The 25623-nt window shown below is 50.2% G+C and overlaps 11 protein-coding genes across 11 annotated transcripts; 4 read left to right on the top strand and 7 right to left on the bottom strand.

The window, feature by feature from the left end:
* Nucleotides 1–249: 249 nt before the first annotated feature.
* M437DRAFT_79088 (retinol dehydrogenase 12) lies at nt 250–1411 on the bottom strand (the record flags this gene model as incomplete). Its single annotated transcript, XM_041027105.1, has 4 exons — nt 250–361; nt 419–563; nt 619–761; nt 816–1411. The coding sequence occupies 4 exons, from the start codon at nt 1409–1411 to the stop codon at nt 250–252; spliced, it is 996 nt and encodes a 331-aa protein (XP_040875402.1).
* A 642-nt stretch (nt 1412–2053) lies between these two features.
* M437DRAFT_59478 (NAD-binding Rossmann fold oxidoreductase family protein) lies at nt 2054–3257 on the top strand (the record flags this gene model as incomplete). Its single annotated transcript, XM_041023585.1, has 2 exons — nt 2054–2651; nt 2698–3257. The coding sequence occupies 2 exons, from the start codon at nt 2054–2056 to the stop codon at nt 3255–3257; spliced, it is 1158 nt and encodes a 385-aa protein (XP_040875401.1).
* A 434-nt stretch (nt 3258–3691) lies between these two features.
* M437DRAFT_88686 (uncharacterized protein) lies at nt 3692–4596 on the bottom strand (the record flags this gene model as incomplete). Its single annotated transcript, XM_041028887.1, has 3 exons — nt 3692–3715; nt 3768–3994; nt 4050–4596. 3 exons carry the CDS (start codon nt 4594–4596, stop codon nt 3692–3694), a joined length of 798 nt encoding a protein of 265 aa, XP_040875400.1.
* Nucleotides 4597–5844: 1248 nt separating this feature from the next.
* On the bottom strand, nt 5845–6595 carry M437DRAFT_88685 (cutinase; the record flags this gene model as incomplete). The annotated part of the gene is made up of 2 exons (XM_041028886.1): nt 5845–6267; nt 6335–6595. The coding sequence occupies 2 exons, from the start codon at nt 6593–6595 to the stop codon at nt 5845–5847; spliced, it is 684 nt and encodes a 227-aa protein (XP_040875399.1).
* A 1728-nt stretch (nt 6596–8323) lies between these two features.
* M437DRAFT_79085 (gamma tubulin) lies at nt 8324–9951 on the bottom strand (the record flags this gene model as incomplete). The annotated part of the gene is made up of 5 exons (XM_041027104.1): nt 8324–8728; nt 8788–9567; nt 9616–9782; nt 9844–9884; nt 9944–9951. 5 exons carry the CDS (start codon nt 9949–9951, stop codon nt 8324–8326), a joined length of 1401 nt encoding a protein of 466 aa, XP_040875398.1.
* Nucleotides 9952–10280: 329 nt separating this feature from the next.
* Nucleotides 10281–11646, bottom strand: M437DRAFT_79084 (BAR-domain-containing protein; the record flags this gene model as incomplete). The annotated part of the gene is made up of 3 exons (XM_041027103.1): nt 10281–10303; nt 10359–11553; nt 11611–11646. 3 exons carry the CDS (start codon nt 11644–11646, stop codon nt 10281–10283), a joined length of 1254 nt encoding a protein of 417 aa, XP_040875397.1.
* A 686-nt stretch (nt 11647–12332) lies between these two features.
* M437DRAFT_59581 (cysteine desulfurase) lies at nt 12333–13909 on the top strand (the record flags this gene model as incomplete). Its single annotated transcript, XM_041023603.1, has 2 exons — nt 12333–13430; nt 13487–13909. 2 exons carry the CDS (start codon nt 12333–12335, stop codon nt 13907–13909), a joined length of 1521 nt encoding a protein of 506 aa, XP_040875396.1.
* Nucleotides 13910–14641: 732 nt separating this feature from the next.
* M437DRAFT_59498 (uncharacterized protein) lies at nt 14642–16838 on the bottom strand (the record flags this gene model as incomplete). Its single annotated transcript, XM_041023588.1, has 3 exons — nt 14642–15489; nt 15549–16665; nt 16722–16838. 3 exons carry the CDS (start codon nt 16836–16838, stop codon nt 14642–14644), a joined length of 2082 nt encoding a protein of 693 aa, XP_040875395.1.
* Nucleotides 16839–19021: 2183 nt separating this feature from the next.
* On the top strand, nt 19022–19939 carry M437DRAFT_88681 (PLC-like phosphodiesterase; the record flags this gene model as incomplete). The annotated part of the gene is made up of 1 exon (XM_041028885.1): nt 19022–19939. The coding sequence occupies one exon, from the start codon at nt 19022–19024 to the stop codon at nt 19937–19939; it is 918 nt and encodes a 305-aa protein (XP_040875394.1).
* Nucleotides 19940–21567: 1628 nt separating this feature from the next.
* Nucleotides 21568–23514, bottom strand: M437DRAFT_79080 (uncharacterized protein; the record flags this gene model as incomplete). The annotated part of the gene is made up of 1 exon (XM_041027102.1): nt 21568–23514. One exon carries the CDS (start codon nt 23512–23514, stop codon nt 21568–21570), a length of 1947 nt encoding a protein of 648 aa, XP_040875393.1.
* A 487-nt stretch (nt 23515–24001) lies between these two features.
* Nucleotides 24002–25183, top strand: M437DRAFT_59555 (putative alpha-1,6 mannosyltransferase subunit; the record flags this gene model as incomplete). The annotated part of the gene is made up of 2 exons (XM_041023599.1): nt 24002–24917; nt 24969–25183. The coding sequence occupies 2 exons, from the start codon at nt 24002–24004 to the stop codon at nt 25181–25183; spliced, it is 1131 nt and encodes a 376-aa protein (XP_040875392.1).
* Nucleotides 25184–25623: the final 440 nt, after the last annotated feature.

The following is a 25623-nucleotide window of genomic DNA, read 5'->3' as shown; positions in this document are numbered from 1 at the left end:
CCGAAGTGCGAACATGGAACGGTGGCAAGAAGTGTACTCGCGCAGTGATGATATTCAGTAGTGACAAAGGCGAGTTAAAATGACTTGGTCTTGTACAATTTGCGCCAGTTGGCACAAAGATCAGGTTGATTAGAGAAACACAACAATATCATTGGGTATGATGCGCTAGTGACTGTATTTGATGAGATTGGCTCAAATAGATCTGAATCACAGGGGAGAGGTAGGAAAAAGGTGGTGACAAATGGGAAGTCAGAGGCAGGAAGTGATGCCTGGATGAATCGTCTCAAGTTTCGCAAACAGCTCTTCGGTGAATCTCTTTTGCATCTTGCGTCCCTTCTCACTATCGACGTTGTCACCATTGCTATTTGACAGGTCAGTTGGCCGAAAGTCTCCAAATTACAAAGGTCAAGGCTCTTACGGAAAGACTTGACAATCCATCAAAAACGCGCCATGAGCGTTGGTGCTGATATCAGGGCTTGCAGCATGAACAAGCGTGCGGCTTCCTTGCTCAGTCGTACGGGCGATGATAAAGATCATGATATTCATGATCAGCTTTTGGATCCCTTGTAGGAGCCAAGGTTAATGTTGCTGTCTTGTTCTCCACGTGATATTTCTTACATGAGGCATCATCTCTAAAGAGGTCGGATTTGCACGCTCCAGGAGTCACATAGTCGATTATGACGTTGGAGTCCTGACCCATCGGACTACGAGCAGCCATCTCACGTACTGTGTAGAGCAGCAGAAGTTTTGAGACTTTATATCTATCTAGGATCAGCGATCTTGGAGCGAAAGATTGCCTATCGAGACCGTCTCACCTGTCGTCCATGTCGACACCCTCCTTGTTGTTCAAGGCTGCGTACAGCGAACCTGTTGTCTCGGCTTCCTTGAACTTGGCAATGTATTGAAGGTCAGACCCCACAAATGTCAATCTGCCGCGGACGCCAAACTTGTTGGCACTTTCTCGTAGCTTGGGAAGGACTGACAGTCCGAGAAGAGTCGCGCTGGTCACGTTGATGGTGATGGTACTTTCTTCGCCCTCCTCAAGTCTGTACTCGGTGGTCAATATGCCTGCATTCTGTATGAAAGCATCAAGACGATCAAGGCGCTGCACACGTTGAGCGAATGCTCTGATGGACTCATAACTGGAAAGGTTCAGCTCCCACACTTCGATGTGATCGGACGTGAGGTGCTCGGATGCTGTGATATCTGCTGCTGCAGCTTGACCCTTCGTGACTGTACGGCATGCAAGAATGACCTTAGTAGCTTCCAGACGAGCGATGTGTCGAGCAGCTTCAAGGCCAAGACCAGTATTGCTTCCAGTCACGATGACAGTCTGACCAGCGAAGCTTGAGTTTGGGTAAGGCAGCTTGGTGAAAAGCTGAGAGCGTAAGAATGTCGCTGCATAACCCATGGTTGCGATCAATTTCTGTGAAGGTGATCTGAGCAAACTGCAGGGACTGATGAAAGGTGGTTCTTCAACGACAGCTCAACAGCTTACACTTGTACAAGCAAGGGATTAACCAGTGTCGCTGGCGGCAATCAAGCGGTGCTGACAAAGCGCATGCGCCGAGCGGCATGACAGGCGCCCCAAGCTGATAAGTAAAGCGTGCCACTCCGAGTCCTGATCCATTGTTGTCGGGCCAAGGATGTTGGAATGCGGAATCCCTCAAAGGGTCGGTCGATGCGCCCACAGCGCGTTTATCCACGACTACTGACCTTTGGCGCTTTGAATTCTGATCCTTGAACAGTTCTAGTCATATGCCTATCTCTTACACTAGATAAACAACAGTCAGAGAGCCCTTAAGCATATTGATCTTTCATGAATTTATTCTAATAAAATCGATGATAGACGCCGAGGGAGTCGAATACTAGATATCTCGATGTCCACATTGCGGTGCAAACATTGTGCCGACCCCGACTTCATGCATGTGCTTGACCGCACCACGCGGATGAACTATGTCCGATTCCAAGAAGACGAAGAAAGTTCTTGAAAAGCTTGCTCTGCGCTTGAATATGAAGAATCAGTCACCCTAGTTATTCAAATCCAGATTCGATGGCGCCTATCAAGATCGGCCTCGTCGGTCTGAGTACATCTTCAACAGCGACAAATTGGGCGGTACTCGCACATCTCCCATACCTACAGTCAGAACATGGAAAGAGCCTCTATGAGATCGTTGCTCTCTGCAATTCTTCCGTTGAAAGCGCGAGAAAATCGGTCAAACACTATGGACTCGCTGAGTCTGTCAAGACTTACGGATCACCTGAAGATCTAGCTGCTGACCCGGATGTCGAACTCGTCGTCTGCGTGGTGGGCGTGAAAGCCCATTACAATGTTTGCCTTCCCGCAGTCAAAGCAGGAAAGGATGTGTATACTGAGCTGCCATTCGCGACGAATATCAAACAGATGCAAGAACTCAAGGATGAGGCTGAGAAGAAGGGTGTCAGGACCATCATGGGATGTCAGGGTCAAGCACATGAAGCTGTCCTTTTGATCAAGAAGATGATAGCCGAAGGCAAGATTGGCAAGCCTTTGAGTACGACTGTCGTGTCATTTTCAGGTTTCCCTTTGGACAAGCCTTTACCACTGTCTTTTAGGATGCTGGCAGAAAGAGATGGTGGGGCCAATTTTGCTACCATATGGTTCTTGCACAGTGAGTCTCACATGTTTCAAACACAGTCCAACGCTTACAGAATCAGACATAAATTGTGTGCTGGAGGTTTTCGGCGAGCTGGAAGCTTTCAGTAGTGTGATGGGAATTGATCACCCAACTGTCGAAATCATGGATCCAGCCCAAAGTGGCACAATAGTCGAGACCGTCAAGAAGGAATGTCCGGACAACATCCTTCTTCAAGGTCGATTCGAATCCGGAACTTTGATAAGCTATCAGATGCGTGCAGGCAAAGCGTTTCCTGGCGAGCCCGGCTGTCGATGGCTTATCAACGGCGACAAAGGAGACATCCTACTAACAAGTCCAAGAGGATGTTTTGATATCGAGCACATTGGTATTGAGATCAAGTACAGACAAGCAGGTCAAGAAGAGGCGGAGATCATTGCGCTGCCTGAAGATGAGCTGAGTGGGCTCGAGCAACCGGCACAGAATGTCGGACGCTTGTACGATGCTTACGCGAAAGGAAAGACGAACATGTATGCGGATTGGCGGGATGCATTGAAGATACACAAATTCATCGACGAGCTGTTCAGGAGAGGTGACAGTAGCACACCTTTTGGAGAACCTGCTGCATATAGATGGGAATAGCATTGGCAAAGAATAGCTCAAATCATCATTACCAATGACCAGGATTCTTCTCCCGAAACATCTTCCACTCATTCGAAAGATCCTCATCTTTCAATTCTTCTTCTGGCAACAACCAATTCACTTTCACCATAACCTGATGCAACTTCTGATTACTAATTGCCGTGAACCACCAATAGCGTCTAATTTCTTGTTTATCGCTCAAGATACGATAAAAAGATTCACAGATCTCTCCATGTGTTTTGCAAAGGCGTTTGATTTGGTCGAGGAACAGCTGACGATCGCGGCGCTTCGTCTCTGTGTTTTTGCTCCGCCAGACAAGTGAAGAATGAGGGTCATGTGGTAGCTCTAGTGCAACATCGATGTCATTTTGATCCTGGTAAGTTTCATGACAGAGAATCAATGGGAAGACTGCTGCGAATTGTAGTGGAAGATATTCAGCAAACCCAAAGTCGATGATTCTGTGCGATTTAGTCAGCTTCAACAATCAAAAACTTGGGACAAAGTCGTTACCAACCCAGAGATATCATGTTCGGGATCTTCAATGATGTTGGAGTTGGAAAGATCTCCATGAACCATAACCCAAGGCGAATCATTGAGTTGGGGAATCAAATATTTGTGAATCAAACTTCGTTGTCGAAGACAGTCTATGAGCTTTGCTGTTCGGAGCGTCCCATTCAAGACACGCTTGATCTTGCGGTCTATGGCTTCAGTCACATACACCTCGGCAGAGGTTTTCCCTGTAGTCATTTTCAGTTGAGTAGCCTCATTGCAAGCTCAGAAGTCAGAACTCACCTGGTTTCTGCATTCGACAGGCAGTCTCAATGGTGAAAGATGCTAGGGTCTTGATTGTCTTTTCTCGATGTGTTGGATCGCATGGTTCGTTGTCAGTCCATACCAATGGTTTCCCTTCGACCCATTCGTATGCAATAAAGGGAAAGCCAATGAGATTATCATCTGACAAGCCAAAACCGAAGATTTTGGGTATGAGAGGAATGCGGTTGCTGATCAGAGCCTTCCACGTTTCCAGCTCGTGGGCAAAGAACGAGTCGCGGATTGTGGACTTTCGTGTATGGTAAGGTAGCCGGAAGGCATACTTGATGCCATCCGAATACTCTACCACGAAGATGATACATTGGCCGCCGGAAATAGGCTTGGTATCGGTTTCAAGAGCAAAGTCACATTCCTTGCCATCCCTTAGCTGGGACGCTACTGCCAACAGCCCGTGTAGAGAGATGGTCTGATGCACTTCGGTCAAGTCAATAGTAGGAATTGGCGGGTTCCAGATTATTTTACTGTCCAACTTCGAGGCTTTGGTCGACATTGATTGCGGTAGAGGCATGTTATGGAAGCCTGCCTTGTTTGACGCCGGAGTCTCAACAGGTCACCGGTCTGCCGCTCGCCTTTGACTCTGCATTAGATGTCGGAAATGATCGAGAGCTGCTTCACAATCTGACAGCCTTTAAGCTGATTTGATACACCGCTGGAGTGGCTGGTGATAGAGGAAGAAGACGAGGAGGCTGTATGTGTTGCGGACTGAACGAAAGTTGGAGGCTTGATTAGATACAGAAGTTTGCAATCAGTCATCCTGCTGGCGAGGCTTGTGTTTGTGCATGTAGCCGCATGCATCAGTGTGACCTGTCCGAGCAAGGCGCTAAAGCACGTGATAGCGGTGAATGACTGCTCTCCAGCCTTCTATACTCGAGAGCAACACAAGATAGACGTCTACGCATCTAATTCAGTCACCCTACCTTGATCAAGCTTTGCAGCAGCAAATCGAACAGACCCCTTTACACTAGCCACTTGAAGTATTCTTATATCTGCTCATCTGCTTTCATGTCTTGCTACTAGTTGCCAAAAACACACTCTAGTATTCCAGGTACTACCCATGAAACGTCAAGAATTGATAAAAACAAAGGCTCAGGAGAAGACAAGACGCACATTTTGCTCAAAGACTCAAAAGAGAAGCATAGCTTTACACCAAGAATCTCCGACGCGACCAAACTAGATGTGACATCACATATACCTACCTCGCCTCATCTTGCATACAACCACGTAGACTCGCCAAAGTTTCAGGCGTGCTGTGTTGACGTTTCAAGTACCGGTTTCAAATATCTAAGGCATCCCATTGTGTGACACTCCGGACAGGCGGAAGACGTCTGTACGCACTGACGGATGATGCAATCAGTTTTGGATGTCTTGGTGTAAGGCATTCCAAAGCTTTCTAGGCATTCCGCGGTTTGCAGATGGGTGGGAGCAAGAGAAAGGTATGACGTCGGTTGATATGCAGGGTCGAGAAGAGTGTTAGTAGAGAGCAGCTCTTGAAGAACAGTCAATCTAGGACCTCTAGAAATGCTCTGACGAGTGTGGAATGGGCAAGCACATGTATGGAAGGGAAGTTAAGAGGCAGACGCAAAGGAAAAAAAAGAAAAACCTATTCAGATTATATTCAAACCAATATACACGTGTGCTCATAAGTCAAGGAAGCGGAAAGCAAAATGCGAGGCCCAGCCATCGCATCAAAGCCCTTCCACGAGCCATCCCATCCCAATCCTCTGCATCTAGTACTTTTCGGAAGGAGACAAACCCTCTAGGAAGAACCAGTAAGCTTCTCAACCATATACTTCTGACCCATACTCTGCACACTGCTGGAGTAAGGATAAGAAAGATGTTGAGCGTTGATGCCAAGCCCATGAGTAGTATCACAAACACCATCTCCGAAGGCGCAAACATCCATCGTCTTCTCGACCCATGCAGAGGGAATACCTCCTAGCAGGGCAGAAAGCCCATTGACATTCTTGGTAGTGGTGCCTCCGTTGGCGTCGACGTTGCAAGCAAGGCCACTGCGGTGCTCGGGGTCGCCGATGAGGAAAACGCCCTTGACGGCATCCATGGAGGCGCCGGTGAGTTTGGGCATGGCGTTGACGGTGGCGGCGGCGCCTTGGGAGTAGCCTTGGAGGATAAAGCACATGTCTGGGTTGGAGGCGAGGGAAGACTTGACTTTGTTGACAATCTGTTTCATCGTGACATCAGCAAAAATCCCTCGAGATACCTCAAAGCGAGAGAGGAAAGCCACATACGTCTGCAGTACCAAGAGCAGAGTTCTGGTCTGCGGCGGCGAGGTAGACGGTGTTGTAAACGGTACCGCCGGGCACCTGAGCAAGAGTCTTTTGGTTCATGGTCAAGAAACCTGCAGAGGGGCCTTGCAGTTCGCCGGTTCCGCGGGTGGAGATGATGGTGTATTTAGAGCAAGCAGCACGCTTCTCGATAGGGGTGGCAATGGCACCTGCAGCGAGGCAGACGCTGAGGAGAGCGCCCTTGAGACTGATGTCTGAGAACATGGTGATAAGAATGGAAGTGTCGATAGAGAAAGATATTGTTTTTGAAGCGAATGATGGAAGTGATCAGGAGATTGAGAGCTGGCAAAGAGTGCCTCTTTATATCCAAAGGTTTCAAGGCCTACCTTATGATGCATCGCACCTACCTCTTATTCGCGAAAAGCCAAATGAAGCATGCCAATACTGGCGAGGTCCACGATTCAGAGCCTCGCTGGGCTATACCTCCACAGACAAGGCCTTGGCTCAAGGACCGGTCTTCTGACTATATCCTGTAGTCGCCATGATCGTCAATGCTAGTGCTTGGGAAACTCTAAACTCGGTTTCAAGCTGCTGCACGTCGAAGCAATCGAAGCATGAGGTTTGATCCTCGGCTTGAAGTTGCAGCAGAAGAAAGGCGTCTGCCAAGTCCGAGCTTTTCATTTAAGCGAGCGGATATCAAGCGCCACAATTCATGTCGCTACCGTTTCATCTCCGCAAAACAGGACGATCAGTGTCGTGCATACATGCCAGATGGTGGGAAAAGACACATAATCGACATCTGCCAAGGCTCAAGGTGCAAGAGACCCCTGTGTCAACCATGGAATTGACTTATGGCTGGCCGAGAGAACACCCTTCTCTTCTCCGCGCCAAAGCGACATTGACGACACATGCCTTCGCTTAAGCATGTCAGATGGATAGTCCTGACACACATTGACTCATGGAGTAGAATTCGAGCCACTCCAACCTCGGCCACGAAAGCCATCTATTACTCCTCTCTCTCTCGATCCTCAGACCTTATAAGCTTGCCCTGTTTCAAAACACGAAAAGCAAGCCCGAGTAAAGCACCTATTATCCATTTCCAGCCATAAACTTCCCAACTTCGTATTCAAAAGCCCGGAGACTTCAGTAAAAGAATCCCTTTGGGGTGTTTCAAGTTTGAACTCGCTGCTTGTGCCCTATAACGTGCCCTGTTGTACTTGCTGAAGTGATCTGCGGGAGCAATAATTCGGCTCTTCGTTCCGAGTATTGGGAGCAAAAGGCAGATCAATGGGTCGGTCCTGTATACCGTTTCGATGGCTATGTCTTCGGCTTCTTGACTCATTGTCCGCAGTGTGATGCAAGTATGGATAACCAGGGCAGCTATAAGATTCGCTTGCGTGGTCCAAAACAGCGTGGCGGCGGACTATCCATTGTGCCCTGAATGGGGTCTTTGAAGTCGTCGGCGAGGATGCCTCTTTTTGGGACAATGAATCCTCGATGTCCGCGACTATGAGAGACGAATGCGAGCAACAAAGATGAGCATGACTCTCATCCATGTTCTGTTTTACAAGATCAAGTAAGCGCAAGCACAAGCAAAGCAAGCCACGTGCGGAAAACCCGTCGGAAAGGCGCGAGCCAGATTAAAAATGTAGATTGTATCAAGTAGCGAATGCGACAGTTCACTAAAGCAGGCAAACTCAGATAGATGAAATGGTACCGAGATCAGATCCAGATTGATCTTCAGACATGTGGATGGTGTGCTGGGATAGACTTGATCACAAAGCTTCTCGATTTCAACCTCGGTCCTTGGGATATGCAAGAACGAACATGGATCATGGATGTTTGTAGCCATGCCACCAACAGATAAAACAACACCTGGTAGAAACTCCTGTCTGCATGCTGCCCATCTCCTGAGAACCAGGATATTCCCCAAAACGCCCCCTTGCAAAAAAGAAAGCCCATCTCGCAGGACTGAAACTCCAACAAAGACTTTCACCTGATACCATCAGTCCTGCCATCTCTATCCTCAGATTCCGGCGCAGCAGTGGGTCCACTGAGGTAGGTCTCCTTCTCAGCATCCTCGTATTCTCGCACCAGATCCATGACGACTTCTCTCGCGTCGTCAAACTCTCCGAGGCCATCCCTGAAGATATCCTCTCTCTTGTATTGTTCCAAAAAGGCGTTACGCTTGCGGAGACGATCGTAGTGGAACACTATACGTTTGAACAAAGTCGAGATGCCCGTGTGGTTTGCGAGCATCAGACCAGAGACGCGCGGCGTGTGTGGGCCAGTGGTGTAAGGAGAGGTGCGGGTGAGGGCGACTTGAATCGAGGCAGGGCCCCATGGAATGAATGTTGCGAGGCGGCGTTCGCGAATACGGAGGAGGGACTTGTGGACCTGTGAAGAGTTTGTGTCAGCATCTGTCGAACGAAGAAGGGAGGAGCATGGCTACTCACATCAGTGGGGTCTGCTTCGCCCATGATGATGTTGAGGATACTGATGTAGCAGCTGTTCTTGGAGGGGTTCGAGCTGACCATCCTGTTCTTGGGCTGCAGCAGTCTGCGCATGACTTCGAGGACAGTAGTTCTGCGAACCGTCTTTGCGGCTTCAACGTTCTCGCCTGTGAAGGGGGTGTAGCTGGTCTGCAGGAAGTGGCAGCGTGGTGTAGGGATCAGCGAGGCGACGATGCCGACAAGGTCGTTGTGCATGTATCCAGGATAGCGCAAAGTGGTCGTCGAGGCACTCATGACGGTACTGACGAGTTGGTTGGTCTGTTGGAACGAAGGTGCTTGGACGTGCAAAGTGTCTGCAGCAATACGAGAGAGGGCGCCATTGTCGAGGACGATGACACTGTCGGCGTGCTGAGTCAGTCTCTTCATGGACAGCAATGAGTTGTACGGCTGGACAACGACATCTCCTGATTGTAGCGTGTCGGGGAAGACGGAGTATGTCTGAATGAGTTTCTTGGGAAAGCGGTCGTTGAGTCGTTCCAGTAGGTATGAACCCAGACCAGAACCTGTACCACCAGCAATCGAGTGCAGCAGCATGAAGCCCTCGAGACTGTCAGAGCCGTCGGCCTCGCGATCAATCATGTCCAGAACCTCCTCTTGCACTGTCTCGCCCATGGAATAACCAGCAGCCCAGTTGTTTCCAGCTCCAGTGCCGCCGCTGTGGATGTAGAAGTTCTCGGGGTTGTAGATGTTCTTGTACGGGCCTGTTTGGATACCATTGAGGACCTGTGTCCGGTTCAGCGTCTTGTTTGTTAGAGAATCGAGAGATCATACTCTTGGTTCGAGATCCATCAGAATGGCGCGTGGGATGTAGCGCGTGTCGTCGGACTGGTAGAAGAAGACATCCTTGCGGTCGCCGCCTTCTGTCGCAAAGTCCTCGAGGTTGCCGTCGCGATTGATGCCGTGTTCCTGGCAGAGTTGTTGCCAGAATTGAGAGCCCACTGCACGAGAAGCGTCAGTCGGCGCATGTGAAAGCTGCTACTCGTAGGGGACTAGAGGTACCGCTATTGCCGCATTGGCCTGCTTGGAGCGTGATGATTTCTCTAAAACACCATTGCTTTTAGTCTTGTATCATCTCGTATGACTTTCAAGAATCACAAACCTCGGCATGGCTGCGTTGGGGCATGGCAAGGAAAAGGTTCAAGGTCAAGTCTGCCAGTCCGGCCAAGCTCAAGTCTGGGAGACGCGCCCAATCGCGTTGTTCGACAACACCAAAACACCTTTACCGAGTACATTTTGAGACTCTAGAAGACCCTGAATAACAACAATAATAAATTTCCTGGATTATCGGCTAAAGTCCACATGAGAAGAAGAACGTGGCTATTCTCTGTCCTGTACGCGGTCCATTCTACCCGTTGCCTGTTCAGAAACACATTTGCACGTCATATCGCTATTGCTACACATTATGGAATAGTACTGCCACGCATCCGCCTCTCATTCTACGAGAGTTGTACGTAGTTGCCTGTAATTCCTGTCAGAATACTTCTTCACAAGGTCATCTCTCGAGCTGCACTTACCAGGGAATTGTCCTTGTCTTCCGCCAATCTTTCCGATCCACCACTCATTCTCGTTGGCCGTACGTTGCACAATCTCAATTGTCTCGCCAGCGCTGAAACTAAGGTCGCCTTCTGCTTGTGCTTCGTAATCGTACAGTGCCGTACATGTCTCTGCCTGAGGTACGCCGCTGAATCTCGATGGCTTGGGCTTTGGTGGCGGAGGCTTGCTCTTTGCGATAGATGACATGCGTGAGAGTCCACCAGCTGCACCAGCTGAGTAAGGTGGAGGGGAAGTCGGGTTGCCGTCAGTAATTGACAGCTGAGCAGTGGACGATTCAAGTGCAGGACTCGTCTTGGCCTTGCCCTCGATGGCCAATCTGTTGTTGCCATACTTGCTTCCAGCAGGTCGACCCAAGCCCTTGGTCTTAAAGTGTACGATCGTCAAAGCTTCGGCACGTTCTTGGATATCTCCGCGCTTCTCCTCAAAGGCTGCCTCGATGTCCAGTTGCAAATTGAAGTAACCGATATCGATGCTCTGCATGCGTTCGTGCAATGTGTAAAAGACGTTGAGCTGCATGTAGTAGAATGACTGGAATAGAGGAAGGATGAACTCGCGCTCAAGGCGGAACAGCTCGGGCAGCTCGTTCTTGAGCAGGTCGTTGAAGTAGTTGTAGTCCTGGGTCGAGACCTCGACTTCGTTTTCTGCCTTGTACAGGGCCTTTTCGTCCTTAAGCGTCTTGTCCTTCTTGTCCTGTAGCTTCTTGAGGGTGTTTCGGTGACGATCGTAGTCGAGCTGCTTGTGGTCACGCTTGACGGCAGCTTTGCGGACCTGCTTGATGATTTCGAGAAGTTCGTCGGCTGGTTTCACAATACGAGACTCGATCATCTCTAGTTCGGGTTGCAGTGAAGCCTTCAAGTCTTTGACGATAGCCTCGTACTCTTCGCAAGCGCGGATTCCCTCAGGATTGCCATCGACGACGTAAGAGGTTGGGTCGGAAGCACGGCCAGAGATGGGCTTGTACAAGTCGGCGCAAGCTTTTGAGAATTCGATCTGGTGGTCCAACATGCCGTTGATGGACTTGAAGTACTTTTCGGACTCGTCGTGCAGACGTTTGGTCTCGGTCTCGAGCTCTGTGAAGCGGCGCTCGGCGTCAACATAGATGGGATCCTTTGTGATTTCACCCATGTTGAACTTTTGCTTGAACTGCTGAGGAGCCTGGGGGAGAGTCAGCGGTGGACAGGCGCATCAATCATGTAGTGGCAGAGTACGTACGCGGCTGACGCTCTTGGTGAAGCCTTTCCAACTCATTGTCGCGCTGTTTGGGGTTGAGCAGGCCGAATTGGCGGGGGGTCGAATAGAGCTGTATGCTGGTGAAGAGTAGGAGGGCGAAGAGCGCAGAGAAGACTGAGTCTTTGGATGTAAGTTAGACTACTCAGGCTATGGGGCTGTTGTCCGTCTTGGCTTGTAGATTCGCAGCGTCGATCTTGTCGGGGCTGGAGAGGAGGGCTCAGGCTGTGGCTGTGGCTGATGATGCGGGCTTGTTTACAGTATGCACACAGCCGGTTGCTGCAGCTGCGTGTGCTACCTGTGGTGTAAATGATGCTTGTGTTGACGAGAATGGAAGGGTATTGCAAGGCAGAGGATGTCCTTGTTGGTCGGGTGCCTACGTCTTCGGGCTGGCTCATCCGGCCGCATCATCCCAAAAACGTTTATCGACGAGGCCTTGGCATTGCTACAATACGCCGGCTACGTCAATGGACCCCTCGGCAGCAGAATTCGCCGACACTCTCGAAGCTGCTGCTTGCTGCTGCCGCTGTCTCTCGCCGTGTTCGGGACGCGCCTTCTTCTTCTCTCGGCCGAGGACTTGATTAACGCCGCTTTACTCAGCAACTCCGCCAAGCCTCTGACAGTCGAGCTTCCCGTCTAGCAAAAGTCCAATCTGGTGTGACATCTGCTGATAGTCCCATTTGTTTCTCAACACACCTGAGATTATAATGTCGTCCTCATTCCCTTCTGTCGCGAGGCAGGCCCTCCACCAGTCACAAAGACGACTCTCGACCTCCTACCGTCCTCGCCTTCTCTCGTCCCGCATTGCCGCCACTCGATCATATGTCTCCGAAAGCTCATCGCGAAACGCCACTATCAATGTCGAATCCACCATCAAGGCCGACCAGAAGGCTTTTCTGGCTGAGACTGGACTCAAGCCCAAGGATGCCACCATGCCCGCCACTGGCATGAGCGCCGAAGCCATGATGAGCCCTGCCGCCGGCATTCTCAAGCAAGCAACCATCATGGATCAAGGAACTCGACCCATCTACCTCGATGCTCAAGCCACCACTCCCACCGATCCCAGAGTCTTGGATGCCATGCTCCCCTACTTCACCGGTCTCTACGGCAACCCCCATTCACGAACTCACGCCTATGGTTGGGAAACAGACAAGGCTGTTGAGCAAGCCAGAGCAAACATTGCTGAACTCATCGGCGCTGACCCCAAGGAGATCATCTTCACATCCGGAGCCACCGAGAGCAACAACATGAGCATCAAGGGTGTCGCTCGTTTCTTCAAGCGCGGTGGCAAGAAGAACCACATCATTACCTGCCAGACCGAGCACAAGTGTGTCCTTGACAGCTGCCGCCACTTGCAAGACGAAGGTTTCGAAATTACATACTTGCCTGTCCAGTCAGATGGCAGAATCGACATGAAGGAGCTGGAAGCCGCCATGCGCCCCGAGACCATGCTTGTCTCAATCATGGCTGTGAACAACGAGATTGGTGTCGTTCAGCCCTTGGAGGAAATTGGCAAGCTGTGTAGATCCAAGAAGATCTTCTTCCACACCGACGGCGCTCAGGCTGTGGGCAAGATCCCTCTCGATGTCAACAAGCTCAACGTTGATCTCATGTCCATCTCCAGTCACAAGCTTTATGGTCCCAAGGGTATTGGTGCTTGCTACGTCCGCAGAAGACCCCGTGTCAGACTCGACCCTATCATCAGCGGTGGTGGTCAAGAGAGAGGTTTGAGAAGTGGAACTCTCGCTCCTCCTCTTGTCATTGGTTTTGGTGAAGCTGCGAGAATTGCAAAGGAAGAGATGCCGGTAAGTCAAAAAATACTCATTCCTTTGGATATAATTGATGCTAACTCTCGCAATAGTACGACACTAAGCGCATCTCCGCTTTGTCCGCAAGGCTGAGAGATGGTCTTCTTGCTATGGAACACACAACTCTCAACGGATCCCCCGAACATTTCTACCCTGGCTGCGTCAACGTCTCTTTCGCCTACGTTGAAGGTGAATCCCTCCTCATGGCTCTCAAGGATATCGCTCTGTCTTCCGGTTCTGCCTGCACATCCGCTTCCCTCGAGCCCTCGTACGTTCTCCGTGCTCTCGGCAGCAGTGACGAGAGCGCTCACAGCAGTATCCGTTTCGGTATTGGCCGCTTCACCACCGATGCTGAGATTGATTACGTTCTCAAGGCCGTGCAAGAACGTGTTGCTTTCTTGCGTGAGCTGAGTCCTCTGTGGGAGCTTGTCCAGGAGGGTATCGATCTCAACACTATCGAGTGGAGCGGTCACTAAGCCTCTCTGCTCGTTACTTTGAGAACAGATTGTACAGATTCAAAATTGAGTATGGGCGTTGAGCATTTTCATTTTTTTTGGTGGGTTCTTGGTGAGGAAGATTTGTAGAGAGAACATACCCTGACATGACATATTTTTCTTTACCTTTCTTTCCCTGTATTTTTAAATTCGAATTGCGGATATTATGAACTCCTCAACTCCTTTCCATACCTTTCGTTTCGTGTCACTTTGGTTGAGTTGTTCTTCAAGATTTGGTGGACCGTGGAGCGGTTATTTGCCCATCTACCTCTGGATCACTCACCGACCCACTTTCTAGTTTTCTGTTGCCTATGTTTCCGTTTGTATGCAAACCATCAGATGTGTCTTTTGTAGATCCTCACAAAAAAAAAAAGGCTTCCAGAAACAGATAGTGTTGAACACCATGTTGGTCAAAGATGACGACCAGGGTGTCCCTAGCATCGTCTGAAAAAAAAAAAAAAAAAAGAATAACAGTAAACTGAAACACTTGTAAGTCTATTGATCGAGTTTGTTTGCTTTTCGTGTGCTGTAACGTAGGATACTAAAAGAGGTGATTTGTGCGACATTGATGAACTGTCTATAAGTTTTAAAGCCATAACTGGGGACGAGGAAAATATCTTAGAGCAGGAAAAGAATGATAAACACCAGACACGACCAAGATGCTGATGGACTCTTCAAGTAACTATTAGTAAAGCATTCTACCATACTTCTATCTTACTGCATTGCCTCTGTATATCGCTGAGTCTTGTAATGTCTAGGCAACCTAGGCTCACCCTCCTGATACGGCACTCCCGCTTCTTCTCTCGCCAGATCATTGACCCAGCGTCCATTAACCTCTAACTTCTTTCCTTGCTCTCCAGCCATGGTGTCCGCAAGATACAGCCAACTCAGCATATTCCCCACAGTGCTGACCTCATCACTGACATGGGAAGCTGCATACTTGCTCATCTTGCTGTACAGTTCTTGATCAGTGAGTAGTTTGTGCATGTACTCAGCAACTTTCTCATGATCGCCTGTGTCCACCAAAAAGCCGGATTTGCCGTCTTCGACTTGGAGGGGGATACCTCCTGCGCGTGTGGCTATTACCGGAACGCCTTTATGCAAAGCTTCAGAGACTTTGACTTCGAAGCCTTCACGGGTGGATAACTGCAAGCAGATCTTTGCGTTGCTCATCAAGACATTGAGTTCTTGATCGATAGGTCCCAATCGCATGACTGAGATGTCATCTGCAAATTCCGAGTATTCAGATTCGATGAGGTCCATTGTTTTGTCGAAGATGGCAGAGGCATCGGGATCATCGATACTGCTGTGGCCGGCAATGCAGAGTTGGGGTGTTTTGGAGGGGTCGGTGTTTGCAAAGTACTTTCTGCGTAATTCACCGTAGGAGCGTATGACGGTGTCGATGCCTTTTGAAGGGTCGAAACGTGCAATTTGGACGATGTAGTCGCGGTCGGGGAAGGCGAGGGGTGGTTGGTTGGCCTGCTGGCAGTGCATGTTGTAGTTGCGGAAATAGTATATGGAGTCTTCTCTGCGGAGCTCCTTGTTCAGGCCATCAAGCCAGTCTGTTTTTGTGCATGTGTTATTTTCACGCAAATCTGGTCCGTGGAAGCAGACAACTCACCGGTAGTGGCAGGCAAGTAAGCCACTTTCTTAGATTCAACAACCTTTGGCACAAAGTCGCTGACGGGGTGAGCGATAAACATATCTGCTTCCTTGACACGGGAATACAGCCAATCAAAGACCTCTGCCGTGGCACTTTTGGGCTCGCCATCCACCAAGTCAGATCTCACCTGAATATGAGAGCGGAAGAGCACAGGACGACCGGGTTCTATTTCCTTTGCCAGAGGCACAATATCCGGCATTTGAGGATCATCGACGAAAAGGATATGAGCACCGCCATCTTCGATCTTAGCCAGTGGACCTTTTTTGCGCAGCCAGTCGCGCTTGGCAGTGCTGTAAATCCATGTCTTGATTGTTTCGGCTTGCTCGGAGGTAAGGCGCTCATTGGGCGCAGCAACACCTTGGAGGATGTTGTGATTTGTCTTTGTGATACGGAAGACTTCGTTCTTTGGTCTTGGAACATACCACTTCATTTCAATGCCGAGGAGGCGGGCGAGTCTGACCAAGGCATGTCTCATTAGTGCGACGCCTCCGCCCTGAGGAGTTGCGTTCAGGAATGCCATTCTGATGCCTTTCTTCTTGAGGCGTTCGGCGTAGTGCATAGTGGCATCCCATGTGGTCTTGCGCACTGTCTTGCGATATTGCTCCAGTGTGCAGAGTAAGGCATGACCCGCAGCATCGACTGAAACTTCATTCAAGAAGCCAACTTGGAGAAGAGGTTGCTTCTGAGGGCCATACATGCCAACACACTTTCTAGCCATGGCATCAGCCTCCTCATCAACATCCACGTCAGGAGTCTTGACATGGTCGCTCTCCACAACACTTCTCTCAAACTCCAAGGTAGGAATGTCGAGTTCGGTCCACAGTCTAGCAGGCAAGTCTGGTGAGATTTCTGCTGCAGCCTTGGAGATACCAGCGCCGAGGTATTTGTAATGGTGCTCGTCTTGGTAATTCCTAACCCTCATAACTACATAGTCGGAGAAGGTCTTTGCGGCATCGCCTTTGGCTTCAATGCAGTGCACTGCAAAGTCCATGCTGTAGGTACCATCGTGAGCGCAGAAGCCTACTTCGATCTTGTCGTTTGGTCTTTTGGTAGCTGCGACGCCGAAGAATATCTCCTGTTGCTGACTTCAGTGTTTGAAGCAAAGAGGTTGAGTGTGTGGGTAGATCCGACCTGCGGCTGCTCATCTACGGGTCGACCTGCTTTGCGTGCTCGTTCGAGTCGCTGCACATGGCTGTGAGGTCGTCGAGCTTGAAAGTCGTGGTGTACTTCTGTACTGCCGCCCGTCATCTTCACGGTAGGGTTCTGGATTATGTCTTCTTCGTGCTGGTGGTAGTCTTGATGTTATGAGGTATAATAACTTAACGTGGCATCAAGCAGCTGCTGATGGAAAACGAGGAGCAAGGATTTTGTTTACAAAGAGCAGCTGCGTGTCAAGAAATCACCTGCAGAGAGAACCACCTTGCTGGGTCGCCAACCCATGATCACGTTGTGACGTGCTCCTCATGTCACCCCATGTTCACTCACGAATTCCGGAGCACCCGCCGACAAGCATCTGGGGTCCAGCTTCAATGCGTCTCGTACCAACCAGGGTCAGTGAGTACAGGAACGACAACTGCTCGGGCTACGAAGATGTAACGAACTTGTCTCGGTAATACTTTGTTATTTCCGAGTGAAGCAAGCCCTGTTGTCAGCGTGGATGGTGGACTGCCTTGAAAGAAGTATCGGTGAGAACGAGCCACTGACGAAATCATGTCTCTCAGGGATCGTGCCGAGGCAAACGTCTTTACTGTTGCACGACTCGCCCTTTTGCCGCGCCGAAACCTGTCTCAAGAAGGACTTGGTCTCCTGTCCTTGCCGTATAGAACAAATCACCGAACACAAGAAGAAGGAGAGCCTCTTTCTCAAACTCGTCGTCGATCGGAGAATATAATTCTTACTTTCAAACGTGCATGTCGTGTGGCTGGCGCAAATCCAAAGTTTGGGCTGCCATGCCATGCCATCCCACATTTTCCTTTTGCCGTTCCGTATCACACGGGAAAAGCTGATCCAAAGCTATGGACAAAAGATCCTTCGAGGCATGATAGCGCAACACGCGTACCTGCAATCCAGAGCAAGTGATCTCCATTAGCATATCCTTATTCTGCTTTTGCGACGCCGCTGTCGGCCGCAGGCAGATGATAATATTCCATGCGTTATGAAGGGGAGGGCATGTCATTGGTGCTGCACCCGCGCGCCTGACAGGGACTCTCCACCTGCAAGCTGCAAGCTGTCATGTTGCAAAAGATGCTTGCGGGCGATCCCAAAGCTTGGTAAGCTTCAAGGGGAACATCTAACGTTGCGTCAAGATAACTGGGAACACGACAGAGCTTCTTGCAATTGTTGATGAGGCTATCTGATTGCAGAAGCGAAACATGTCCGAAGTGACAGGTCACAGATACGGTAGACAGCGATGATAGGCTTCTACGGCAGACCAGCAGTTTCGCTCCCGTCCTTCTAACCACGTCTCAGCTTGGTCATGCTTCTGTAGCGGCCGAGTCAGCGTACGAGAGTACGAGAGTGTTTCGGGATGCTGCATATTTTGTATCGTCTACTCCTTGAAATGTGCGATAAGATATTCCTTCGACTGTCTTGAGCAAAGCCATGTCGCATGCGAAGGGGCGTTGATTTGGCAAACGAACCGGAGGATTTGGCTAACTGACACCCAAAAGATCGGTCAAAACGATTGACCCCGACGATGCTTAAAATTAACTATAAACCTTAGTGAGTGGCGCTAGCTTTGGCCCACGCACGCCGAACGAGCAAAGATGGGCGAGGGCAACGGGGACAGCGATGCAATTCCACTAGCCTCAACCGTGGACTGTTGGAAGCTTACTGTCCCCGAATGACCTATGTATCTTTCAAATCCTCTGAAACTCTTTCCAACTCTTTCTCTTCCTCTTTGCAAAAACATACAGCATAAGAATCTTCGTCGCTGGAAAGACATCTAACAACGCCGGACGCCCTTCATCACCCAAGTTTGCGCCAACTCGTCTAGAAACCTATCAAAACCACTAAGCTGAAACGCAATACACGACACACGGATACCCTTGTCGCAGATCATTCATATCACATTTCCGTGCCTCGCGACCACATATATCAAAGCCCTCAGGCCTCCTCTCAACCCGCCGCGGAGAATAATTAAACAAGTCCAAAACATTTTGCGATCGCCAAAGATCTATAAGATTCTGACATCTGTTGTTCGACATCGAAAAGTGATGGCGGCAGACGAAGAAACACCTCTGTTGCGCCGTCTTTCTGTTCCACCTGTTTTTACCCAACCTGGCTGCTTTGAACAAATGTCTGACAAGACACATCTGGAGGGACGCTCCCAAACGCCCACGAGTAAGTTATTTTGAATCTCTACTTTTCACTTTTCTCTTTGAATACCAGTTTTTCTCATTCCTTCTCTAGATATCTTCCCCTTCTCCAGAATGTCATCCACAAAACCAGAAGACCCCTCCCAACCACGCCTCCCCCAAGCAATAGCCCACCGCGGCTACAAAGCAAAGTTTCCAGAAAACACTCTGGCCGCTTTCTCCGGTGCAATCTCCATCGGTGCCCACGCACTAGAAACCGATGTGCACATCACCAAAGACGGTGTGGTCGTCTTATCCCACGACAACACATTAAACCGGTGTTTCGGCCGTCCCGAGAAAATCATAGATTGCGATTGGAGTTTTATACAGCCACTCCTCACGACGCAGGAGCCGAAGCAACATATGCCGCGCCTGGCAGATCTATTAGAGTTTCTGGCTGACGAAGAAAGAAAAGACATTTGGGTGCTGTTGGATATAAAACTGGATAACAATTCTGACGACATCATTCGCCTGATCGCTCAAACGATAGCAAGCGTACCAGCACTGCCCGACAGACCTTGGAGCCAAAGAATCGTCTTTGGGTGCTGGGCAGCAAAATACGTTCCTTTGGTAGCTGACTACCTGCCCGGTTACGCATGCACACACATCGGCTTCTCGCTCTCCTACGCACGCCAATTCCTCACCGTCCCAAACGTCAGTTTCAACATGCTGTTACCAATCCTCATGGCACCAGGCGGGTCCTCTTTCCTGCACGACGCAAAGGCAAACAATAAACCCGTGTTAGCATGGACGGTCAACGAACCCTCAAAGATGAAATGGTGTATAGGAAAGCAACTAGACGGTGTCATTACAGATGATCCAAAGCTATTTTTGGAGGTGTGTAGGAAGTACGATCACAGCAAGGAGACTACAGCGCTGAGCTGGAGGACCTGGTTGGATGTACTTAGAGTCTGGATTTTGGCGACGGTATTTGGGTTTCTATACAGGAATCGGTTTGCCGGCAGGACGAAGAGTCAGGTGCAGGTCGTTTGACTCTTGGGGAGTGGCGGTGAGGGGGAGGAGAGGCGAAAGGTTGATTGAGTCTGGACGCTCTCTGATTTATAGCATTGAGGGCGCCGTGGTTGTTTATTGCATCGAGGCTGGTTTTGCACACTGGCTTCTGGGAGAGTGGACCTACGTGTTCTTTGAGACTTTTGTTGAATGAGGAGAAGGTCTTTGTACATAGAAAAGGACGAGAACGCTATCCACACATCATGACACTGATGATCAAACCTATCTTACATGCTATGCCATATCTTCGTCTTTCTCTATCCAACCAGAAACCCTTCAACACTCTTTTCCACACACCTAATCTCCTCCATCTCCTTCTCAACGACGTGCTTTAACCTCTTCTTCTTGCTTTCTTCCGGCCATTTCATTCCGATAGCTTCACTTAACTCCTCAGCTGCAGTCTTCCACTTGCCGAGCTGATCTCTCATCTCAGTCTGCTGCATAACCTTCTCTTGACTTTCTGCTTGGCTTACTGAGTCTCTATCCAGCAATTCGTAGATGCGTATGCGAGGGCACCCAGGCTCATGCATGGTAATGAGATGCATGACGCGCTTCGTGAGCTGTGGTTCGCTGATATGAGAGCCTTTGGACAGGGTTGAAGGTCTTTGAAGGCTAGCACGGTGCTGTTGCGCTGGCGAGAGTAGCCCTCGAAAGGCCTCTTGGAGAACACGACTGCGGGCGCGGGCCTGGGCTTGCAGTCTTAGGGATGTTATTGTTTGTGTTGCTGTCTCTTTCCCTGATGTTCCCTCTACATGGTTGAAGTTTGCTTCCTGCTTGTGCTGGTTGGTTGAGGCGTTTTGTTGTCGAGGTTGCTTAGGTATTGATGGAGTCGCGTCCAGTTCTAGGCTCTTGGGAATTTTGTGCAATTCCCACTTCTGCCTTCTGAAGATACGAGCTCTGCGGATATCCGTCTCTGACCAGACTTCATCAGGCTTCTCAGGAATAGTCTTGTCCTTCTCCCATTGCTTGAAGGCCTCGGGCGTAAGGACGTCTTGCATTTTTCGCGTGGCTAACGGAACCTTGTTTTCATACAATTGCTTGTTTGCTGCTTTTTGCAATTTCCATTGTCGCTTCTTGAAGGTGTGAGCTTTGCGAATATCTTTATCTGACCAAATGTCGTTAGGTTCTTTAGGGATGGTCTGATCTATCTCCCATTGTTCAAAGGCCGCGGGAGAAATTACTTCTCGCATAGTCTGTTCGGCCCACGATTGAAGTTTCTGACCTTTGAGACTGCTCAAGAACTCTTCGGAAAAGGGTGTATGTTCTGCATGCCTCTTCATGATGCGCAGATTTCTAAAAACGAGCCTTGACGATCCAGAGTCTGGACCAGCTTGTTTTAGTGCTTTACGCGCTTCATTGATATCTTTAGAAGTCCAATTCTTGTTTGGTTGTTTCGGTATCCGCATAGTTTTCTTGAGCTTACGACGAGAGATGGCTGACTTTGAGGCACTTTGCCAGATAGTGCTGTCGGTGTCCTTCAGACACACTGGCTCATCTCGATAGACGCTGCTCGAGCTGATAGTTCGGCTTTGTATTTCAATGGCTGCCTTAGCTTGATCTATACTGAGTCAGGTTGGTCGAAGTGCTGAAATTGATGTGTCACAGGCTACCTACAGGAGCTGCCGTGAGATAGAGGGGCCGCACATCATCGACTGTAGCGGCTGAGTTGGTGAGAAACCAAAGCCCGTCGGCGCCTGTTTTGGCTTGGAAGATGCTGCTGAAACTTGCGACCGAGACCTGATTCGACCAAAAGGCACGTCGACCTTTGTGGCTGCATCAGTGGCATCACGTATGTTCGAAGATGATGCTTTGTCTGATTGCAAACCGAAGAACATGGCAATACCGGTCTCGGACAAAGCACCAAAGTGGTTCGGGTAGACTTGCACATCACTTTGTGCAGCTGCAGCAGCTGATTGACTGCTTGGCATGTCATCGACGGTGCTGGGAATACTGCCAAACTCTACAGTCTTGACATTCGACATAGTCTGGTCTGGCGTGTTCGTGGTCGGTGCAGACTGTGCAGGTGCTTCTTCAGAAGAGGCTGGTGGTGAGATGTAAAACTGGATATAATCTCCCTTGTTCACAATGCTAGGCAGTTCTTGAGGCTCAACACCCCAGACGCGATGCAAATCTGCTGGCACGGGTGACAAACCTTGGATGTACTCAGGTTCGGTCTGTTGTGCTGGCGCAATCTCTTCCCAGGATGGGTGCTGACCATAACCAGAATCGGGATCCAAGGACAGCAGACCAGCTTTCTTGCCCCAACCACCACCTCCGGACAAAACTTTGTGAAGACGAGCTCCATTCTGTAACAAGGTCAAAAGGTTGGGCTGAGAGGGGTCGGTGTGATGATCAGAACCAGCCTTCCACAACTCGGGCAGATTTCGCTCGCCAAGGACTTTGGCTGCCATGGACAAGCCTCCGGTGAAGGTCTTCTCTGGGATGACAAGAGCCCATACAGAAACGGCGCGAGGAGAGAGGCCACGGGTCTTGTGGTACGAAGTGACAGACTGCTCGAGCTCGTGAGAGGCTAGGATAGCTTCTTTTGAGTCATCCGCAGGGCCGAGACCAGAATTAGCAGACAAGCGACGGATGATGTTTCCCATGCATGCAACAACAGATCTGGCAGATGTCAATGGTACCAAAGGCACCGACAGAGCAAGATTGTTGGCCTCCTGAGATGCCGCTGGCTGAGGAAGTTTGACACGGTGCGAGTCACAGACTTGTTCGCCAATCTGAGTGAGACCCTTTCCACCTTGTTGTACAGCATATTTGCGCCAGATCAAAGTCGAGGATAAACCATTGTGGAAGATGGTGTTCGCGAGAGGGAGTTGGACGATTGGAAGCATGTGAGGAGGTGTAGATGCATCGTTGAGGTGGAAACTCAAGAAGCGGAACTTGTTGTCAGAGAGAGCAGCACGAGGGTCTTCAGTTGCGAGTTCAGGCTTCCAGATTGGGTTCTCGTTGGCAATCAATCGTAGGGCAATTCCCTCGGAGCCCGTGTCACCAACAGCAGAAGCAGAGAGATCAGAAGGTTTGGGCAGCCTATCGACGACAGCGGCGACGAGTCTAACGGCTTCTCTAGAATCACCTCCGAGCGAGTTGTGTGTGTCCCTATCCAACTCTTTGGCAGGAAAGATGCGGGTCAAGGCTTGTTCAATGCCATGCTTTTGGTTGCGCAGACTTGCGGCATAAGAAGGGGTGACGAGGAGGAGAAAGTCGGTAAAGAGACCAGACTCGTTGGCTGGTTGGAATTGAGGAATTTGATCGAGCAATTGTTGAAGAGAAGTGGTGGAGGGATTCGAAGTTAGGACGGTGCATGTGCGCAGAGGATCATTGGAGTTTGTTGGCGAGGGAGTATCAATGGTGTAGGAAGGGCGAGTTTTTGGCATGAATTGGTCGATCGGAGGCTTCAATGTCTCTTTGATCTTGTCCCATGTTGGAGCGAAGCCAGAAGTCGGAGTGGCCAGTCCATGCGGAACAGTGGTGCTGAGACAGCGTGGCTTTAGGAGCGAAATCTGGCGCCGTGACAGGCATTGCGATGTGCGACGCAGCATGATTGACCTGTTTCCTCCAAAAAGACCACAACATGCAAGTGCAGCAGGAAAGAGCGATGGTGACGTGACTGGGAGGAAAAGATGGAAGCACGGACGATCTCTGAAACAAGCTCCTGAGTTGCATGGGAACCCCTTGGCAGATTCTCCGCAACTTTTGGCTGGCGGCCGCCGAGTCGCTGCTGGCTGTTGGCTGTTGGCTGCTGCTGCTGCTGCTTGTACGTACGCGTCGGGAAAAGCGTTGGACCTCCGTTGTCCTCAAGAAACTCTGTCGCTGTTCCTTCTGACACCCTCTTTCCAGGAGGTGCACTCGAGTGTTCTGTGTTTCTAGCCTTTCATTGACATCTCGTACCTTTCTGAACATCTGTCACATCTCCAGGCTGAGTTATGCTCAGCATCCGATAGCCACATAGGAACAGCTCCCCCTTCGTATGCTGCTCCTTGATACACACGCTGGTCGCCTGCTTACCCTTCCCTGACAGCCTTCACAATGGCCGTCGCACGATCGATTCGCCGTACCAATCCTATCACACTGGTCCTGGCCGGCCTTCTGACCATCGGCTTCCTCATCTTCATCTTCTCATCCACCGACGCTGGACCTGCACTGCATGTCCCTGGTGCACGACAATTACTCAAATCCAAAGATGCTGCTTCAAACGCCCTCTCCCCTCCATCGCTGCCCTTCTTCAAGTCCAATCTCAAGGCCGGCGAAAAGGCCCCTCCTCCGCCAGTCGTTCACTACCACATGAACAATGTCACCAACACTCCCGACCCCATCGGCAATCGTGAGAGTGTCCTCATCCTCACTCCCCTCGCCCGCTTTTACGAAGAGTACTGGACCAACCTCGTTGCTCTGTCATACCCCCACGACCTCATCAGCTTGGGCTTCATCATCCCCAAAGGTCGCGAGGGCAATGCTGCAACTGCTCAGCTCCAGGAACAGATCGCCAGAACTCAAGCAAGCAGCAAGCGCTTTGCTTCCATCACAATTCTCAGACAAGAAGACGAGCCACCGCTCACTAGCCAGTCTGAGCACGATCGCCATGCCATGTCGGCCCAGAAAGAGCGCCGTGCTGCCATGTCGCGCGCAAGAAATGCTCTCCTTTTCACAACTCTTGGCCCTACCACTTCGTGGGTCCTCTGGCTTGATTCGGACATTGTCGAGACTCCTCACACATTGATTCAGGATTTGGCCGCTTTCGACAAGCCCATCATTGTTCCCAACTGCTTCCAGCGCTACTACGACAAGGAAAAGGGTGCTATGGACGTCAGACCTTATGATTTCAACAGCTGGATAGACAGCAACACTGCCCAGAATTTGGCTTCCAAGATGGGCCCTGACGAGATTTTGCTCGAAGGCTACGCAGAGATGGCCACATATAGAAGCTTGATGGCATACATGAGCCGTACGTAAATCCACAGAGAAAAACAAAGGAACGAGCTAACAGTTTTTACAGATCCTGGAGGCAACCCCAAGGACATTGTCAACTTGGACGGTGTCGGCGGAACAGCATTGCTCGTCAAGGGTGATGTTCATAGAGACGGCGCCATGTTCCCGCCATTCCCCTTCTACCACCTTATCGAGACAGAAGGGTTCGCAAAGATGGCAAAGCGATTGGGATGGAGCAGCTGGGGAGTGCCCAACTACTTTGTCTACCACTACAACGAGTAAAATGCATGATGGTGGCTTGGAATATATAAAATGTAAAGAGTTGGTAGGCCATGTTCTACGAAGATTCGCATATTGTCGGGCGCGGCGTTGAAGGCGCATACTACTAGCCGCAAAACAGGGGTGTTGCTTGTTACATGGTACATACAGATTTAGACAGGTCGACATGTTCAGGTCGGACAAAAACAGACATTTTCATGAACAGAGCCAGCACGTGGTGTCACAAGGTGATTGTCCGCTCAGTCAAAGTGTAAAGGGGCTCAGACGGCTGGCGCAGGTCGTGTTCGTGTCATCAGGAGCTGGTGGCCGTTGTGTTCGAAATTAGAAGCAAGGGGAGTGGCAGCGGCCAGCCAAAGGCCACGGGGGTGCTTGCCAAGCCGTTCGGACTGGCTGCCCCCCTTGAATTGGACTCGGCCACGCTGTTCACTATGTAAAGTGGCAGC

This window comes from Aureobasidium melanogenum (assembly GCF_000721775.1).
Source record: "Aureobasidium melanogenum CBS 110374 unplaced genomic scaffold scaffold_33, whole genome shotgun sequence".
Lineage (NCBI taxonomy): Eukaryota > Fungi > Ascomycota > Dothideomycetes > Dothideales > Saccotheciaceae > Aureobasidium > Aureobasidium melanogenum.
The sequence above is the reverse complement of the archived record's forward strand: the minus strand, read 5'-3'. Positions and strand labels throughout refer to the sequence as shown.